General features: G+C 53.8%; 7 protein-coding genes across 7 annotated transcripts; 4 read left to right on the forward strand and 3 right to left on the reverse strand.

Moving 5' to 3' along the window:
* Positions 1-430: 430 nt before the first annotated feature.
* Positions 431-1,769, forward strand: BBA_00428 (ribonuclease T2 family protein; the record flags this gene model as incomplete). The annotated part of the gene is made up of 6 exons (XM_008595525.1): positions 431-533; positions 606-688; positions 767-860; positions 924-935; positions 994-1,259; positions 1,341-1,769. 6 exons carry the CDS (start codon positions 431-433, stop codon positions 1,767-1,769), a joined length of 987 nt encoding a protein of 328 aa, XP_008593747.1.
* A 365-nt stretch (positions 1,770-2,134) lies between these two features.
* On the reverse strand, positions 2,135-3,460 carry BBA_00429 (translocation protein SEC62; the record flags this gene model as incomplete). The annotated part of the gene is made up of 3 exons (XM_008595526.1): positions 2,135-2,323; positions 2,390-2,940; positions 3,037-3,460. The coding sequence occupies 3 exons, from the start codon at positions 3,458-3,460 to the stop codon at positions 2,135-2,137; spliced, it is 1,164 nt and encodes a 387-aa protein (XP_008593748.1).
* Positions 3,461-3,912: 452 nt separating this feature from the next.
* On the forward strand, positions 3,913-4,452 carry BBA_00430 (RNA polymerase II transcription mediator; the record flags this gene model as incomplete). Its single annotated transcript, XM_008595527.1, has 3 exons — positions 3,913-3,954; positions 4,009-4,123; positions 4,193-4,452. 3 exons carry the CDS (start codon positions 3,913-3,915, stop codon positions 4,450-4,452), a joined length of 417 nt encoding a protein of 138 aa, XP_008593749.1.
* Positions 4,453-4,609: 157 nt separating this feature from the next.
* On the reverse strand, positions 4,610-5,468 carry BBA_00431 (Pyrimidine 5-nucleotidase; the record flags this gene model as incomplete). The annotated part of the gene is made up of 4 exons (XM_008595528.1): positions 4,610-4,773; positions 4,825-5,286; positions 5,338-5,366; positions 5,422-5,468. 4 exons carry the CDS (start codon positions 5,466-5,468, stop codon positions 4,610-4,612), a joined length of 702 nt encoding a protein of 233 aa, XP_008593750.1.
* Positions 5,469-6,378: 910 nt separating this feature from the next.
* Positions 6,379-8,760, forward strand: BBA_00432 (uncharacterized protein; the record flags this gene model as incomplete). Its single annotated transcript, XM_008595529.1, has 1 exon — positions 6,379-8,760. One exon carries the CDS (start codon positions 6,379-6,381, stop codon positions 8,758-8,760), a length of 2,382 nt encoding a protein of 793 aa, XP_008593751.1.
* Positions 8,761-12,423: 3,663 nt separating this feature from the next.
* On the forward strand, positions 12,424-15,498 carry BBA_00433 (KH domain-containing protein; the record flags this gene model as incomplete). Its single annotated transcript, XM_008595530.1, has 3 exons — positions 12,424-12,930; positions 13,016-13,285; positions 13,342-15,498. 3 exons carry the CDS (start codon positions 12,424-12,426, stop codon positions 15,496-15,498), a joined length of 2,934 nt encoding a protein of 977 aa, XP_008593752.1.
* An 820-nt stretch (positions 15,499-16,318) lies between these two features.
* Positions 16,319-18,433, reverse strand: BBA_00434 (DEAD/DEAH box helicase; the record flags this gene model as incomplete). Its single annotated transcript, XM_008595531.1, has 2 exons — positions 16,319-18,136; positions 18,206-18,433. 2 exons carry the CDS (start codon positions 18,431-18,433, stop codon positions 16,319-16,321), a joined length of 2,046 nt encoding a protein of 681 aa, XP_008593753.1.
* Positions 18,434-18,528: the final 95 nt, after the last annotated feature.

Here is an 18,528-nt window from a genome sequence, read left to right on the forward strand (position 1 = left end):
CACAGCGCCGCATTTCCCCAGGTGCTTCAATTGCTCCTGGCCTGTAGAAGCCCCGAGCTTCGGCGCCGCCTGCATGTGTTAGTAGTTCGGCATTGTTCCGCAGCAAATTGCATAATCTGACCCTCCGAACAAGGAGGAAAAGCAGCTGAAGACACTCCATATTATCGATCCGATCAAATTTACTAAATTCTACCAGGAACTTAGCTCCAACCACCATGCATGGCGTCGTCAAAAGTTCTGACCCGCAATTGGCCGCCTCGCTACTTTATGTAGCTCGACGTACCCCAACTAACACCAAAAGAGAAGGCCGTCAGATAAAGACCTGCCGCTGTCCGCCGGCCGGCTTGGCCGTTTTTATTCCTTTCTTTGTCCCTGACCGATTTTTTTTTTCAATATCCATTGGCTCTTCAATTTTGATCGACTAGCGACAATGGTCAATCCCGCCGCCATCCTCCCCGCTGCGGCGCTCGTCCCGTTGGCCACCGCCGCTCTGTATCCCGGCGTCACCACTGACAACCACAGCTGTGTCTTGAGTGCGTCTGCGATTCCGAAAACACGACCCTATAGCCGTTCCAGAGACCAAACTGGCTAATTGCTTACTACAGGCGAGCCCGTCCTCTCTTGCTCCGCAGATGCTGTTCCCGGCAAGGTCGACACTTGCTGCTCCGAGACATTCGGAGGCTTGGTGGTATGGATACAGCCCGGCTTGGCGCAACGGCTTGGCCGTTGTACCTATTAAAATAGTTGAACTGACATGACGACATAGCTCCAAACCCAGTTCTGGGACGTTTATACCGGTTTCGAGAGCGAGGGCCAAATTCTGCCTCAAAAGTCGTGGACCATTCACGGCCTGTGGCCTGGTAAGCGACAAAATTCCTACCTCGGGCGTCCTTTTCATCTGCTGACCATTTCACCACCTCCAGACTTTTGTAACGGTAAGTCTTGACTCAAATTCGGCTGGATATTACTTTAACTTCTAATTGTCATACCAAGGCTCGTACACGCAGTATTGCGACCTGAACCGTCAGTATGACCCCAAGCCGTCGCCCAACACCACCACTGGCACTCCGAGCGGCACCCCTGTCCCGCCCTACAAGGGCGAATCCATTGACAAGTGGTTTGCGCCGTACGGCAAGTCTGACCTTCTTGCCTGGATGAACAAGCACTGGATCGCCCAAGGTGACCGCAACTGGGTTCTCTGGGCGCACGAGTACTCCAAGCATGCCACTTGTTTCTCTACCTTTCAGACTGAGTGCTTCGTATGTGCATGGCCCCTTCTTTGGCCTGTTTTCTCCGCACTGGCACATTCTGCTAATGGCGTAATTCCTATCATCACATAGGGTCCCAAGGCCAACAAGTACGATGACCTATTCGAGTTCTTCGAGACCGTCATCAGCTACTACAAGGACCTGCCCACCTGGCACTGGCTCGCCAACGCCGGCATCAAGCCCTCCAACACGACCGCCTACAGCCTCTCCCACATCCAGGACGCCCTCAAGTCGGGCTACGGCAAGGTTCCCTACCTGGGCTGCGGCGGCCCCAAGTACAACGAGACGGCGGCCGGCAAGGGCTCCGGCGACAGTGGCCGCACACAGTTCCAGGAGGTTTGGTACTACAACCACGTCGTCGGCCGCGTCCAGAGCAAGGACATTGTCCGCGTGGACGCCGACGTAGCGGGCGGCAGCCTCGGCAACTGCGCCAAAGCTGACAACGCCATCTGGTACTACAAGCGCGCCAAGGGCAGCGAGATCACGGGCTGCCAAAAGTAGAATAGACGAGATGCTGGGCTGTACATTATGCCTGTGACTGGCAATAAACCGCAAACATGGAGCTCCATTAGAGGTATACTCGCATGTGCTGTTTGACTGATTTTCAAAGCGTTCTTGATAATGCATGGTCGTGAATTAGTGCCGCCAACACCGAACAATGTCCATTTTCGTCATTCCGCGCACTAAATATTAGGAAAAAGAAGTCTATACAGAAACTCCAGCAACGTGAAACTTGTTCCTCCACTGCGCTCCTCAAGCTGGCCTGACATTGGTTGAAAGTAAATGCCACTCGCAATATTTTTTGTGCATGTTTTGCGCCTCGTTCTCGCTATCCACCAAATCACTCACATATATACCGTCGCTGTTTACTCGTCATCCTGGAGCTCCTCGACCTTGGGGGCCACGTAGCGCTGTTGAGCTCCCGTGTTAATCTGGGTATCGGTGCCGGTCGTTGTCGCGCTGGTGGGCGCGACTTGTCCAGCGGCGGCGGCCATGGTCGAGTTGGTCGCACCACCCTGCTGCGCACGCTTCTTCTTCTTCTTGGGCTTTTCAGTCTGACGAGCTTGTTGTTAGTACATGCCATTCTGAGCGACCAGATACCAAAAAGCCAATCATCTTACCTCATGCCAGGCCCAGACAGGGCGGAAGCTGTCCATGAAGGAAACGTCTTCCCAGAGGTTGGGATACAGCCACAGACCGGGGGGAACGGCAAAGTATGTGATGCAAAACAGAATGACGCGGAAAATAGCCATGGCGAAGAAGAGACCGAGGAGACCAAGCATGCCCCAGCTGAGGTAGTAGACACCTTGGCGGAGTTTGAGCGGCCAGAGAGGGTATAGAACGACGGCGAAGATGGCGACGAGAGCGAGAGCAGCATACACCTGGCGCCTGACCTGGCTACCTTCCCACAACCAGACGTAGTGCATCTCCTCCTGAGCTTCCTGCTGCTGTTCGATGCGCACGTTCCATTGGCCCTTAACGCGCTTGGGCTTCTTGCCGTTGGCACCCAGGGCGGGCTCAATTTGGGAGACTCGTAGGGCAAGCATGCTGAGGGGCAGCAGCTTAAAGGTGTTTTCGAGTGACGCGCGGTCGTTGATCTCGGGCAAGAGGGGGTTCTTCTTGCGAGCCTTTTCGTAGGCGGGGGACTGGAGCACTCGCAGCGCACGCTTGACTATTCGGAGGGGGGGGGGGGCTCCCTGTTAGCAAATAGAGCTCATTCATTTTTTTTTTCAAACCGCAAGAAGACTTCTTGAGTGAATAATCATACCTCGGAACATGTCTTTGCGCTCGCCGTTGAGAATGACTGTGCGAGGCTTGAGCTCTTGCCCGCGCAGAAACTTGGCCAGCGCAATGGCCTTGGGGTTAGGAGGTCCCGGCGTGATGGGTTGGGGCTGGCCCTGCTGCTGCTGGTGCGGGTGCGAGTGACCGTGGCCGTCCTGGTCGTGATCGTGCGAGTGGCCATGGTCGTGGTCGTGCCCGTCGCCGCCGTGCTGGTGCTGGGCCTGGGCCTGCTGCATAGCCTGCATGCGCTGGCGCTTGATGTGCTCGATGAACTCGGGAACCGTCATGCCGGCCTTTTGCGCATCCTCCGTGATTCGACGCTGCAGTTCCGCAATCTGCTCGGGCGTAGGCTGCTGGCCTGGCATGGGCATGCCGCCCTGAGGCTGTTGAGGCGGCGGCTGCGCAGACATTGGGATGTTCCTTGTGGCTGTTGTTTTTTCCTCTCGGGGTCGGGTGATTGAAGGAAAATACCTCTTCGGTAGGAGGTATGCAGAAAAACGAAATCAAACTATGGCGAGTCCAAATTGCGGAAACCCAGCGAGGAGGGAAAAAAAGTCGAAAGCTAGTGTGCAAGTTGCAGAGGAGTAAGGTGGTCTAGAATGACACCTATCACACAACAGGGGTGTTCACTTTTCTGACCAGGTGGCTTTGCTCTGGTTCGCTGGAGTCTGGGCGGGGGGGTTGCGCCGGATCGTCTATTGCCCGCGATCCGTCCAGGTTCCAATCAGGTAGCGGCGTAGCGCTTAGCGCTCTTTCGCTGCGCGAACCTGCTGGCGCATTTGCGTGTCTGCGTGCGGCGCAAAGCCTCAAGAAGCTTTGCCCAACTGCTTTTATTTACCGTCTCGAGCAGCGCGCAGCAACAATGAGCGACAGTCTGACTCAGCTGCAAGATGCTGTTGATCAGGTTAGCAGCGCAATGTACGTATTTTGAGAGGTACTGACACCTTCTTGTCCGCAGCTCGCGCAGCAATTTGTCGCAAGTCTGCACTTTGTCCATCGCCGACACGATCTCGAGACCCTGGGCCCGAATGACAAGATTCGCGATGTCAAGCAGGAGCCAAACCAGAAAGAAGGTAGATTTCGAAGCGCGCAAAAACACACACAAAAAAATTCAATTGTCTGTGCTAACATGCCCGCAAAAGTTGACCCTCTCCCCGCAGACGAATTCGCAGCCGGTTTGAACGAACTCTCGCGCGATCTCGTATTCAAAGAGCAGCAGATTGAGTATCTGATTTCGCTTCTGCCGGGCTTGAATAACAGCGAGCAAGATCAAGAGAGAGCCATCAAGGACCTCGAGGAGGACCTGAAAGCGGCAGAGGCCGAGAGACAAGAAGCGCTAAAGGAGCGCGACGCGATCCTGACGCAACTGGACTCGGTGATTTGCAGCATCCGACGACCTTAGACAGCTTCGAGAGGCGTAAAAAATCTGTCTGTATTTCATGGCACAAGGTAGCGAGGAGTTTGGGAAAATGGTCCTTCACATGGCCGCATTGTATTTATCACTCGATGGCGTTCTCTTGAATCAACACCGCAATTATCTAATCTCTTCGAGAATCCAATCAACTGGACTTGAAAAATTGGGGATAAATGTCACGGAGCTCCCTCAGATGCTTGATTTGGAATTGCGAGGCTTTTGTCGCAGGTTCCACGAGGCCCTCCTCAACCAAGTGTGCGGCGGTCCACCCAAACGCCTGGGCATTCTTGCAATTGTTGTACGAATCATCTGTTGATAAAGTTAGTCTATGGACCTCAAAAGTAGGAGGTCAAAACTTACCGACAAAGTAGCAGTCCGCGGGGTTCTCAATGCCAGCTTGACGCATGGCCCTTTTGTAGCTCTCAAGACCAGGCTTGCAGACAAACGGCACCGCAGAATAGTCGCAGTATATCAATCCCTCAAACTGATCCTCGATACAGATGAGCTTCACAACACGCTCGCCATGCGTCTTGTAGGCGTTGGTGAACAGCCATAGCCTGACCTTGCTTCTGTCAATGTCCTGGAGAAGCTGGCGCAGCTCCGGATTCGGCTTAATGATCGATTCCAGCGGCAGAGCGTCGTCTACCTTGGCGTTATACTCCATAGGATCAATCTCGTGGTGTCGCACGAGGCCCTCAATTGCCAGACCGTAATTTGTGTAGTACTCCGTGTGTAGCCGCACCGCCTCCTCGTGGGGCAGGCTCAGATGCTGGGCAAAGAATTTGTCAATAAGCTCAGACATGAGCTCTTGTACTTTTGTGCCTATGCCCTCATTTAGACTAAGCTTTCACGTGCTATATGTATGAAACTTACTTCGCGCATAGAGACAGTTGTCAATGTCGCTATCGTGACCAAGTTAGTTCAGTGGTAATGCCAAGGTGGGTTGAAGACGCATACAAGAACAAGACAGGCAATTTTGACCTGTCTCCATTCGTGACAGCCATTCTGGTCACTCTTGATAAGAATTGAACCAGGCGAGCAGTTGTTGCTTTGAAGCCGAGGATGCGGTGTGACCTAGTGCTTTGAAATGATGATGCCGGAATGTGCCGAGGAGTTTGCTGTGACAGTCTCTGATCGTGATGAGATGCAGTTTTCAACTGCGGTCGAATGAGGATTATCTATTCGACCCAATATCAATGCTCGGCCTTTGCCACGCAAAAGTTGTGCGAGATATATTGTACGGAGTACGTGGATTTTATAGACAAGTACCTAGATTGCTGTGCAGAAGCTCAGTTGAGTCACTCCGCTAATTCGGCCAACCAATGGACAAGCATCCCCACGCCTCGACGCTGGAGTCTTTATACGGCTACAAGGTGAGCACGAACATGGCAATACGTATGCCTTAGTTTGAAAGCCGGATACCACTGGATAAATACTGAACAAAGCAAGTGATGAAAAATTCCACCAGAGAAATTCTATGCCCATCAGTTTTTTGAGCCAGAAACGCACCTTATCCGCCAATGCAGGCGCTGCGTTGCATGTGGTAGACCATTCTGCCAGACTCACCGCCTGAAACATTGGGTGGCGGCGGATGTCGCGCCCCCGATACGAAATTGAAAAACGATGGACCTGACACAGATCTACGGGACACAAAAACAAGAAAAGCAGCGGAGCAGAATGGCTCCTTGCATCTTCTTATAAAGATCCCGTGCATTCTCCGGACGTGGATTTTTTTTGCATGCGCCGACTGGCTGATCCGCAACCGAGGAATTAAGAGCAACAGTTACGACAGAGTCGTGACCGTACTTGCCACTTGGTCGCGCTCGAGACTATTAAGCAGCAGGCCAACGAGACAAACTGCTTCAAGCAGAAAACTCGAGCAAACTTCTTGCTAGCATCGACGCGATCACCAAAATGGCGTTGCCGGGTATTTCGGCCCCTGGTCCTCAGGAGGCCGAGTCGCATGTGCTGCAACAGTACGAAAAGATCATTCGCTTTCGCGATGAAATTCTCGCTGGTCAACATGCCACTATCAAAGTCCCTGGCCATCTGCGGAAGGCTGCGTTATCGCTGTCCACCGATGCTTCACATGGATTGAATTCAGGAAAGTTGTCCGGTCAAGCCAACGAGGCATTTGCCTCGAATGCGCAGCCCGTTGTAGGAAGTTCCTCGATTGCCACGGCCGACGCGGCACGACCCGCCGAGTGTGGCCTAGTATCCCTTTCAAAATCTGACCAATTGCTGCGCGCTGAGCTGCAACTACAAAGGAAGCGAATAGAGCAAGAGCTACAAGAAGATGCGGAGAGAAATGGCAAAGGAAAGCTTGGCCTTGGTACACAAAATGACATTGACGCGTCGGCTATTCTCGCCGACGCCTTGATTCTAGTGCCAGAGTCGCGTCTTTCTGCTCAGAAGGAGGATGGAGTCGACAGTGGCAACGGGCCAGAAAATGACTCTTTTGATGATAATACGTTCTACTCGTCGCAGCACGATACACCCGAGTTCGAGCCCGCACCGCCAATTCCAGCCAAGTCTGCGGCTCCCGCGCACCCAACTCCCACGAAGATACTCGCAGCAAACACGATACCGGCCAAGACCCAAGACGCGCGACGTAGTGTGAACGGGCCGCGCCAGCTTCGCACTTATGACGAGTTCACTGAGCCTTCTACTGCGAAGGAGCAGCCGAGTACTGTGCCAGGTTTGAATAATTACACTGACAATTCAGTTACGAATCTGAGCAAGCCCAATACTATTGCGTCATCTGCAACTGTATCTGTTGTCGGACAGACTGCGCCGACTCAGCCATCCTCGTATATCGATCTTCACCCTCCTTCGCCACTACTTCGGATCAATGGGCAAGTGACGCCCGTCTACCCATCCACCAGCTACCCAGTCCAGCCAACGCAAATCAGCGAGATTCCCGGATTGTATACAAGTACGCAGAATCCTGCTCTGAGCACCGGAGCCCCCGCTCAAGTGGCGGTGCTCCGAAGTGAGCCAGGTTCACGGACGAGCCCAGACAGCTCGTCACACGGTGGACAGAGTAAACGAAAAAATAAGAGAAAGAAGAGAAAGTCGGACAAACAGGCATTGGAAAGCCAGCAGTCTACTGAAAGCAAGACACCGCATATCAAAGCCGAACCCCGGTCTCCTTCACCACTTGCCGGCCCGTCATACATCCGACCCAACAAACGGCAACGGCAGGGCAAGGCTCAGAAGCAGAATTCAGCCCTTGATGACTCTTCATATGACCCTGCTATGCCTGCCGTGCCCATCGATCCCAACGAGCCTTACTCACAAGCTCACAATCGTCAAGAAAGGGCACCGGCCGATAATGATGGAAGCGGCATGTATCTTGCTACTGCAGCAGCGATGTCAAGCACCACAAGAACCCCAAGGGAATATGTGACTGAGCGTGTAATCACTGACGATGGTTACAGAAGAGAGCATGTTCCACAGGTACTGCCTTACGAATATTCATCTCGCGGGTCGCACATAAGTAGGCCGGTCCACTCTGATGTGTATCAGGATGGTGTGCTTCCCTACAGAAACTCTTCTCAGCCCACTCGCTACAGTGTTCATCCTGAGGGCGATGCTTTTCATGAGTCTACAAGACCACAGCCCGCTAGGATTCTGGTTGACGCCTACGGTCGCGAGTATATTGAGCCCGTAAGACAGATGATGCGCCATTCTATAGCGCCGCCACCTTTGACAGGCGATCCGGACAGGCTATATGAGCGAGCCCCGACGCAGTCTCTCGCACGTTACCAGGTGTCAGGCGCTGTTGAAGAGCGAGGATACATGTTTGCGCAACCTTCTTCTCCATACGCTCCCCCAAGGCGTATTCTGACACAACCCGAGTATGTCGCCTATGAGAATAGAGAAGGTCGATATCGGGAGTACTCCGCACGACCGCTAGCTGCACCGGGAGAATATGTTCCTGTTCGGACACAGGAGCACAGAATCTATGCGGAAGGAGGGCGAGAGTATATCGGCAGGGCATCGAGTATGCACGCTATGGAGCAAACGCGGATTGGTAGTGGCTTAGGGCCTTACGGGCATGCCTCGAGCGTGCGGCCGGAAGCGTCTGGAGTGGTGTACGGTATCGAGCGCAGCGTACAACCCACTGCAATCAAGGGTTACGGGACGTGGACTGGAAATCAGGGCATGATGGAGCGAGACGGAGGCAGTAGCTTGTTTCCGGCCGCGACATCGAGCGAGGCAGTGAACTCTCGTGCCGTGGCAGGTCAAGACTCGTTGTACGGGCGCGGAAACTTGCAAGACGGCTTCCGGTAATCAGCGCGGATTGCATTTATATCATTTCTGGGAACAGTCGGCATTCTGTTGGAACAGCGCTACTGATGGGTCGCTTGAACTTTTGCGCTTCGTTTTTGATGGTAGATAAGGAGCGTTGCTAAGATGACAGGGACACCCGGTACATATTAATGCAATACAAAGAATAATTGAGACATGTCAAGACGAGTCGCAGTGGCCGCAGGGATGTCCTGATTTGAATGAGTAATTTATGGAATAGCAACGTGGGCAGATGCAGGCACAGTAGTACGTAGGTACGAAAATCGACGGTTCGTAGTTGGAGAGGCGAAGCTGATGCAGGCAAGGTTGTCGAGGCGGGACGAGACAAGGAGTCCCGCGAAGCGAGAACGACAGTCTCAAACGTCGTGAGTGTCGGGGCGCTGTCACTTGTGATGGTTAAGGCAGGCGGAGCTGGATCATGGTCAAAACATATATGTCGGGTTTCGAGGATCGATGCAGATGCTGTGGGAGCCTGGAGGGATGAGGTTTTGGGCGATTGGGCACGGCATGAACCCGTTCCCTGGGCGGGAGGGGGTGCGTCGGACTCGGACCTCGCACATTTGTTGGACGAGACAGACATCTATTTTTACGACTCGGGGCGATGTGAATTCATGCCAGCTTGCCGGGGGAGTTTGGGCGAGACGGGGCGCGTAAACGCGAACTGTAGCTCGGTCCGTTTCTGTTGCTTTTTGCATGCACAGGAAAAGTTTGGGCTCTGGACTCTATTTAGGGAAAGTACCATTTTGTTGAGCATGGAAACGCTCGGTCGAAAGGCGTGGTTGGTTGGAAAGTTACCCACGTTGGTGGCTTGATGGGAGTGGGATAGCTGATCCTCTCGTACCATTCTCGGACCAATTCTTGCCTGTGATGGGCCACAGCCAGTATTTACTGCTTGATACCCAAGCTCTTGAGCGGATTTGGCGGATGGCGGAAGCTCTTGTCCTTGTCATGTATTTTTCGGCGAAAACATCTATGGAAGATGAGCCAGCATCTCTAATTCGCAAGGAATGGCACTATGTGAATATGGCGCAGCAGTACCTATAGCACAGACAAAGTCTAGTAGCAACCGTTGAAAGCTTGGAAGCGTGCTTGTGGCCTGAGACGAAACTGGGAAACCCAAGGGGGGATGGGTGAAGATGGGCTGGACTCTATCACTCTGCAAATGATTGTATCGGTAAAAGAAAAGGACTCGTTCTGCAGGTGCATCGCTGTGTAAGGTAGGCGCTAGGCGGTGCCAAGGCGTTGACGAGGTTCCACTGGTAGACCCAGCTGCCAGGGTGCCAACCTCCAGGCGAAAGGCGATCTACCAGTGGGCAAGCTGGAATGCATGTTCCGCGTCCCCGCCCGCTAGCTAACTGCTAGATAGCCACCATAGCGAAGAAAATAAAAGGGACTGGGTGGTTTGTGCGTTTTCGTGGCATTTTTTCGTGGCGGTTTTTCGTGCCATCTATTGCGTTTGTGCAGGAGTTATCTGATGATGCTGCAACATGTGTTGTTATCACGTTTTGGAGGGGCGCAGCAAGCAGCAACACTCGCCCAATCTCGTATCTATCTATATATCCTAGTATTGACCCGAAGAAGGGAGACATTGGGAAGCAACTGACCGACGGGAACAATGAGTCGAGCAACATGCAGCCCACTTTGAATGCACGAGACTTGGGCCGGGCGCTGGGCACACAGCCTTGACCTCTTTGCGTTTATTGGCGTTCCCGTCATGTCTAAAGGGAGGAATCCCGTCCGCAGCAAGCCAAACGAGGCAGCCGGGTTTTGTCAGAAAAGAGGGCAGCAGGGCATCTCCTCGTGGTCTGTAAGAGTGGCTGTCGCTGGCTGTGAAGGAATGGCGTTGATTATTGGCGGTTGGCGGGCACGGCGGGCTTTCGTGTCTTGAGGGGCCACTGGGGGGGGCTTTGTGTGGGTGACCCTTGTCTAGCTCAAGTTGTGGTGCTCAACTGACAACTGCGGACACGACACGACAACGGCAAGGCGCGATAAAGTGAGATGCAAAAGTCTAGATGGGGTGGTACTGGCTAATCCAGTAAGTTTTAGTAGCACCATGGGGGAAACGTAAGCAGGCGAACACATATGTTGACAGGCATGACATGTAGGTAGGCATGCAGGTATGTTACGAAGCAGTAGGTAGTTTTTAGAGATGGACTGGCCATAGCTCGCGCCACGCTTCTGCACGCACAAAGAATGACAAGAGTATTGCAGTGGCACTGATGTTTGCAACGATATGCATCTCTTGTATTTTGCTTGGTCCTCATGGCCGAGACACGCATCGTCTCCAAAACTGCAGCTACTTTTTTTTTCCTTTTATGCGGAGAGCTGACAAGTCTTACTAAATACCTAGGCTGCCTTGGAAGTTGACAAAAGCCTAACAAAGGGCCAGGCCAGCCGGGTCAGCTCCTCTTGACTTTCATGTTTCCTCCCCCGCCAATCCGCTTACAGTTACGGATACCAGTTGGCCCCATGGAATTTGGAGAGCCTGCAAGCCCGACACAGCCGCCTCAGCTTGTAGGCAGAGTGCCCACCCACCTCTCACTCTCACTGGATCAATGATGAATGATCATGGAAGCTCTCAACTTGCTTGCCCGCCCAAGCCGCCCAGCCGACCCGCTTCCGGTGGATGCAGACGAAGCAGGCTGGCGTGTTACCTCGCAAGATTTGCTTGCAAGACTGTAACCAAGGTGGCCACCTTTGTTGCTCTGCTGGGATAAGCACCGTGAGGGCAAGTAACGCTGTGAGCTTGTGAGATGTGAGCTGTACTTTTCTGCACAGGGCTCTTCTGCCCTGTTGCCTGCCAGACCGGCACCAACTGCAATAACGCCAGGTTCATGCTCCGCTTGTTATTGACGCCGTAACTAGGACGCGCTCACGCCAGCCCCTCTGCTTCGCTCAGAAAATACCGAACAAAATGTAGTCAAAGAATTAAAAGAATTTCGACCTTGCTCGCTGTGGCTGCACTGCATTACTGTCATCACTGTTACGCGGCATGACTGGCTTGTTTCTCGCTCGCCTCGACTCTCTGGCCTTCTGTCTCGCCCCCAGAACGCTCCACCAAACTCCATATTAACTACTGCATCACCTAAATAATAGGTAAATACAAGGCTACGCTGTGCTGCGCAGCACCACCTCCAGCACCATTATCAGCACCACCTACTCACTCTGTTTGGCCTCTTTTTCTCCTCTTCCTCACTCTTCCTTCTTATGATTCTCTCCCGCAAAAGAGTTCTTGGTCAGGATAGCTTCACACCCAATTCCCTCCAGCATCGCCCTTCTCCTCTTTGATTCCCCTTCTGTTCATATCTCTTTGCCCCTCCTGTCTCTTCATCCTCTGCAAAACCAGCTTCTTCGTCTAGATACCCCCTCCCGCTGCTGGTCCTTTCTCCGTGTACCTCTGTGCTCTTGTCTGTTTTTCTTCGCTGTCGCTCGCTCCGTCTCCCATCCCACGATTTATGCAAGTATTTCTGCTGCGACCATCTCTTTTTGACCGGCTCCTGCCTCGCCTCTCTCCATTCTCGAGTCGTGTCCGATAACCCGCCCGCTACCTCGCCTCGCCTCGCTTAGTCGACGCCCGCAACCGCAACCGCCTCTTCCAACCACGCCCGCCGCCTTCAAGCCGTTTCAGACCCTCATTTGCCCACCATGAACAAATTGGCAAATATGCGGCACTGGTCCGAGAGGATGAGTCCCAACTTTGGGATGGGTGGCCGTCCCAACATGCCCGGCAACCCAATCAATACTCATCCAAAAAATGTCCCTCATCCTGGCCCTGCCCTCGTCAACCCGCAGGCTGCCGACGCCACCATCACCTACTCTTTCAACGTCCCCTTCTCGTCCGACCTCGCCGGTCCCAACACCGAGGAAATTCTGCATTCCACCGCCGATGCCGTCCTCCGATGGACGCACCCCGAGGATGCCCCTGATGACGTCCAGGTTCACGAGCTTCCTGTCCACGCCCACAACCTCAACAACCTGCACCGCTTGTGTAGAGACCTCTCCGGTGGGCCTCTTCCCATCGAGGCCCAGGTCATTTCCACTGCTCCCAAGAATGGCAGGGCCCAGCAAATCACCACTGTTTGCCTTTCCGGCTCTCCCGAGCTCGTCAACAAAAGCCGTGAGACCATCCTCAACGAGATCCCCATCGCCTTGGTATGACATATTTTGATAGTTGCATGGACCTTTGTTCTGTTTGTTCTTCTGCTGTGTCTTCCGCTAACCCACTTGTCTTGCACAGCGCTGCACCATCATCGACATCGAGGGCAAGCTTGTCTGCGACTTGAACGCCGGCGTTCTCAAGAAGCCTGTCATCGAGACCCTCGATTACATCTCCACCTTTTGTGGTGTCGACATTTTTCTGCTTGGCCCCAAGCTGACTCCCATGGTCGATGGCGTGTCTGGCGATTCTGAAATGCGCATGGACCAAAGATGGAGAATTGCCATCTATGGTGATATTCTGTCTTCGGAGCATGCCAAGGCTCGTGTCCTCATCCACATTGATACCTTGGTAAATATCCCTGCTCCAACGTCACCCGCTTCCGCGTTCGCTAACCAATTTTCAAGCTTGGCCGTGTTGTCGATGCTACCCGTGTCGACCTTGCGCTGCACCAACTGGTCTGCGGCCGTCATCGCAAAAACATCAAACTCATAGAGTCCTCCACCGGAACTGCCATCTACTTCCCGCCGCTATTCTCGCAAATGTACCGATACTGTCCTCCCAATGCAAACCGACGTGATCCCGCCGAAATTTACATCACTGGTGAATCTCCTCAAGCCATTGAACTTGCCAAGCAGAGACTACACGAAACCGCCACTCGTATCCGCATCTATGTTAAGGATGTCAACATACCTGCTGCCAAAATTGACACCATCCTTCTCGACCGCCTGGACAAAGTTCGCAAGGTCCTCGAGGCCAACGGCACCTACGTCATGTTCCCTCCCCTGGCCTGCCAGCGTAACCTGGTCCGTGTTCAGGGCACCGAGAGTTTGCCCGTCGAGCGCACCGTTCGTGAGCTCATGTCTCTTGCCGGCCAGTTCTACTCGGCCGCCTGGTTCATGCAGCAACCCGACGCTCGGCAGCTCCCTAGTCCAGCCGATACGCAGGCCATGCTTGGCGAAATCTGTGCCAACTCTGATGCTGATGTTTCCTTTGACAAGATGTCCTTTACCGTCACTGGCTCCGATGATGCCGTCAAAGCTGCCTTGACTGTCATCTCCGACTTCAAATTCATCTCCCAGCCTCAGTACCAGATTCGGGTCAAGATTGAGCTAGCAAATGAGCACAAGGAATTTGTCAGTGGCAAGAAGAACGGAAAGATCAACAAGATCATGGGACAGAGCAACGTTCAAATCATCTTTGACGGCTTCAACGAGTACAATTTCAACATCGACGTCATGGCCGCCAGCTACGAATCGCTCAAGCAGGGACTGACCCTCGTTGAACAGGAAATGCCTGCATCCATCTCGTTCCACGTTCCTGATCAATATCACAAGCGAATCATTGGTATCGGAGGTCAGCATATTCAGCGCATCATGAAGAAACACTCCGTCTTCGTCAAATTCTCCAATGCCATGGACCGAGGCGGCATGGGCCGTGAAGATGACGACCTTAAGGTTGACAATGTTATTTGCCGCACCCCTGCTCGAAATGCTCAGAACTTGGATGCCGTCAAGAACGAAATCTTGGAGATGGTCGACCGAGCGGATTCCGAGTACACGTCTCAGATTGTCAATGTGGACCGCCTCTACCATCGCGAGCTCATTGCACGTCTCTCCGAAATCGACGAGCTTGAGCAAAAGTTCAATTGCAAGATCAGCTTCCCTAGCACCGAGCAGGCAAGCGATGAGGTCACTGTCACTGGCCCCCAATGGCAGGTCCCGCACTGCGTCGATGAGTTCCTCGGCATGGTTCCCGACAAGCACGACCTCGTTTTTGCTCGCACCCCCGAGCTTGTAAAGTTTTTCGAGTCGCCCGACTTTGTCCATGACCTGGTCCCTAAACTGAAGAGCCAGTACGAGGTTGACGTGACTGTTCACCAGAACCCCGAGGAGCTCACCGAGGACGGCAATCCTACTTTGACGCTGGTCTGGGGCTTCACTCGCAACAATGCTGGCGGCCTGCGCGATGCTGTTGATTTTCTCGAGGCTCAATTCGCCACTGCTGCAGTCGACGCCACTGTTGTCAAGGGCTTCATTCCCAGGCCCAAGTCGGATTCTTTTGAGGATTCCCTGCAGTATTTCGACTCGAAGCTTTTGCAGCATGCTCCTTCCTCGGTTGGCAGCGAGACTCCCACCAAGCCTAGCTTTGGTGCTGAAATAATTCGCGAGCGTAGCAGCATTCTGGACCGCCTTCGCAAGCCTGGCAGCATGACGTCTCTGTCTTCCTTCCTGGACCGTAGGAAGAACAGCTCCCACTCGGCCAATGGCAGCTTCTTCAAAGGCTCCAACAACGTCTCCAAGTCGTCCCTTATATCGATTGAGTCTACTCGCAGCTTCAATGCCGATCGAAACCCCTGGAACGACAGCGGTGTCAACCTTGTTGACGAGGAGAACCCCTGGGGCGTTCGTCTTCTCGGCCCTGTTGACGCCAAGCTCGCCATCCCCCATGGTGGCGACATTACCCCTAGACACGGCACCCGCGCATCTGGCGATAGCGGCCGCCCATCTACTTCCCATTCTCTCAATTCTGGATACCCCGCCCCTAGTGGGCATTTCCGTTAGATTTCCAAACCTAGAACTCTCTACATTCAAATACCCTGGCTGGATATACCCTGGTGCAAAGAAATACCCGGAGGAGAATCCGAACCTCAGCCGACGCTCGAGTCTCCATCTTTGCTGTTTGTTTTTTCGATTGTTGCCGTTGTTTCTTCCTTTTCCCTTATTTGTTTGTTACGAGTATATGTCTATTCTTACGTGATGTTTCGCTGGCTTGGATGTATTCCTGCCATATACCCATTTGCAAAGAAAAAAAGTCGAGCCAGATGAAAATCAGAATACCCCAAAGATGAATGAGGAGTTGTCCGTGGAGAATTGTTTTTGTTTTATTGCATGGAGGATGGGTATGAGGCCGAATCGAAAGCGATATGAATACAGTTCTTTGCTGCTTTGCCTACAGCCAATCGTCTCTCTGCGGTTCCTACATTGAGTCTGACGTGGGCTGGATTACTGTAGTCGTAGGAGATGGTGGTGTATGGAGTAAAACGCGTTCAAAAGAGTGAGATCAGACGTATCAGCCGAGTCTGTCTGTTGCAGGAACGATGGACAGTCATCTCAACGGCAGGAACGGGTTCAACACTGGCCGCATTACTGTGCGGGCCAGTGCATCAAATGTCAGGAGCAATGTTGGTGATGAGTGTCAATTATGTCCAGTGTCTTTTACATGTTCTAAATATTATATATAGGGCAATCATACCTCTCGCCGAGATTCATGGTATCTTTTCCGGGACAAATACAAACCCTTGCGTTATAAAAATATACGTTTTCCTTGCTTCAAAAAGTTTAGATTCAGGGAACATTCATTGGTGGCGTAGAGGCCTCAGTTTCAAGTCATGACCGGTCCGACGCGGACCTGCTCGCGCTGCCGCAACTCGCTAAATGCCACCGTCTTCTTTTCGCGGCGTTTCTGCTCCGCGTATAGCTTGGCAAACTGTCCGCGCGCGCCGTGCTTGAACTTGGTGATCATGTCCGCGGCCTTGCCCTTGGTCAGGTCCTTGGCTGCCAGCCGCGGATGCGTGCCGCCGCGCAGCTTTTGGATAAAGTCGAGCTGGCCGCGCGTGGGTTTGCCTTGGCGCCACGGCTGTGCGCGGTGGATGAAGCTGTGCGGAAAGGCCTGCTGCGCGTAGCTGTCGGCACCGTGCACGGCATCCTGGAACGTGGAGGCGGTGAGAATCTCGCGCGGCGCGGCGTATGGTGCCCGGCAGCCGGGTGGGAGAGCGCGAATCTCGACGGCCCGGTACAAGGGCTTGGCAGGAGTCGGTGTAGAGGAGGGGGAGGGGAAGGAGGATGAGGATGAGGTGAGTGGACCGTTGATGCTGCTGGTGTTTGTGCTGTTGGTACTAGAATCAGCAATGCGTTCCAGCCGAATGTAAGAGCCACTCGGCGCAGAGAGCACAAAGCGCTCTGGTCCGACCTGAACCCAGGCGTATATGCTAATAGCGCGGATGTGGCGCTCGCCCGAGGTGTCAGCAATAAGGTCCAACACGGACGAGTAGTCGGTAAAGGTGACGGCGGCCGCGGGACTGATCTCATCGGTCCCGCCGACGGGGCCCTTTTCGGCGCTGGAAAGCTTCTCGGCGTCACGCTTCTGCTGAAGGCCGCGCATCTGTGCAACGGAGGCGCCGGAAACGAGCTCGTTGGGGTCGAGACCGAAGAGGGTCGGGGTGGTGACGATACCTGTATCGAGCGACGATACCATATCGAGGATGTGACAGTTTTTTTTGCCCGGGTGCAGGCGCATGCCGCGGCCAATCATTTGCACGAGTAGATTGCGCGAGCGCGTAGGGCGCGCAAGGACAATGCAGTCGACGTTGGGGATGTCGGTGCCCTCGGTAAAGACGCCACAGTTGACGAGCACAGGAAATTCGGCACGCTTAAAGGCGGCAAGGAGTTCGGCGCGCTCTGCGCGCGGCGTGTCGCTGGTGACATAGCGTGCATCGAAACCGTGGCGGCGAAAAGTCTGTGTGAGTCCGGCGACGTGTGCGAGGTCGACGCAGAAGACGAGCGTCGACTTGCGGTCGCCAGCGCGTGCCATCCAGCTGCGCACCGTGACGTCGTTGACGGGGGCCGTATTGACTACGCGTGAGAGCTCGCCTGTCTGGAAGTCGCCAAAGGCGCCGCTCTTGACGGCAGAGAGGTTCGCCGATGACTCGACCGTGGTGAAAATGACATCAGTGAGCCACTTATCGGCAATCATATTTACGTAGTCGCGGTGGTAGACAATTTCGTCAATGGCGGCTCCTAGCTTGAGCCCGTCGAAGCGCGAGAATGTGGCCGACACGCCGACTAGCACGGGCGAGACCGCCTGCTTGGCGTCGAGCCCAAAGTGTTTGAGGGTGCGTAGATAGCCTGCGGCGACAATGTGGTGCGCCTCGTCGACGAGGACCAGCTTGAACTGCGATGGGTCAAACTTGAGCAGGCGGTCCCGCGAAATGATGCTCAGGACGCTGGCGATGGTGATGTCGGCGGTGCCCGTCGCGTGCAGCGAGCCCATCTCAATCTCTATTGTCTTGTCCGGATAGGCCAGGCGGCAGTGATGCGCGGCCTGCTCGACGAGCTCGCGGCGATGCGCGAGGATGAGCGTGCGCTCTCCGCCAGAGTCTTCGCGCGCATTGACCTTGTCAATGAGTTGTGTAAAGATGACCTATATATACATATTAGATTAGGGGAGTGTGTCTCTCAAGTGAGTCGTAAGAGATGGGTATGGGCATACGGTCTTCCCGCTTCCGGTTGCCAGTGAGATTCCAACTCGCTTATGGCCGGATTTTAAGCTGTTAAGGACTGATCTGATGCACTCTTGCTGGTAGTCGCGTAATTGGGGTTTTTGAGGTTTTGTCGTCGTAGTGGATGCTCTGGCTACACGATGAGCCAGCACCGTAACGACGGGGTTGCGCGTCTCCGCGCCGGGGCGCAACAGACATTTGACGACGTTTCGTAGCATCGCATCTTATTCAGATCATCTCAGTGAAGACAAAAACGATGAATTGTCGGTATTATTTCTGTAAATAGAGGATTGGAGACAGGTCTGTTCATGCT

This window comes from Beauveria bassiana, assembly GCF_000280675.1.
Source record: "Beauveria bassiana ARSEF 2860 unplaced genomic scaffold BBA_S00001, whole genome shotgun sequence".
In the NCBI taxonomy this organism is placed as follows: domain Eukaryota; kingdom Fungi; phylum Ascomycota; class Sordariomycetes; order Hypocreales; family Cordycipitaceae; genus Beauveria; species Beauveria bassiana.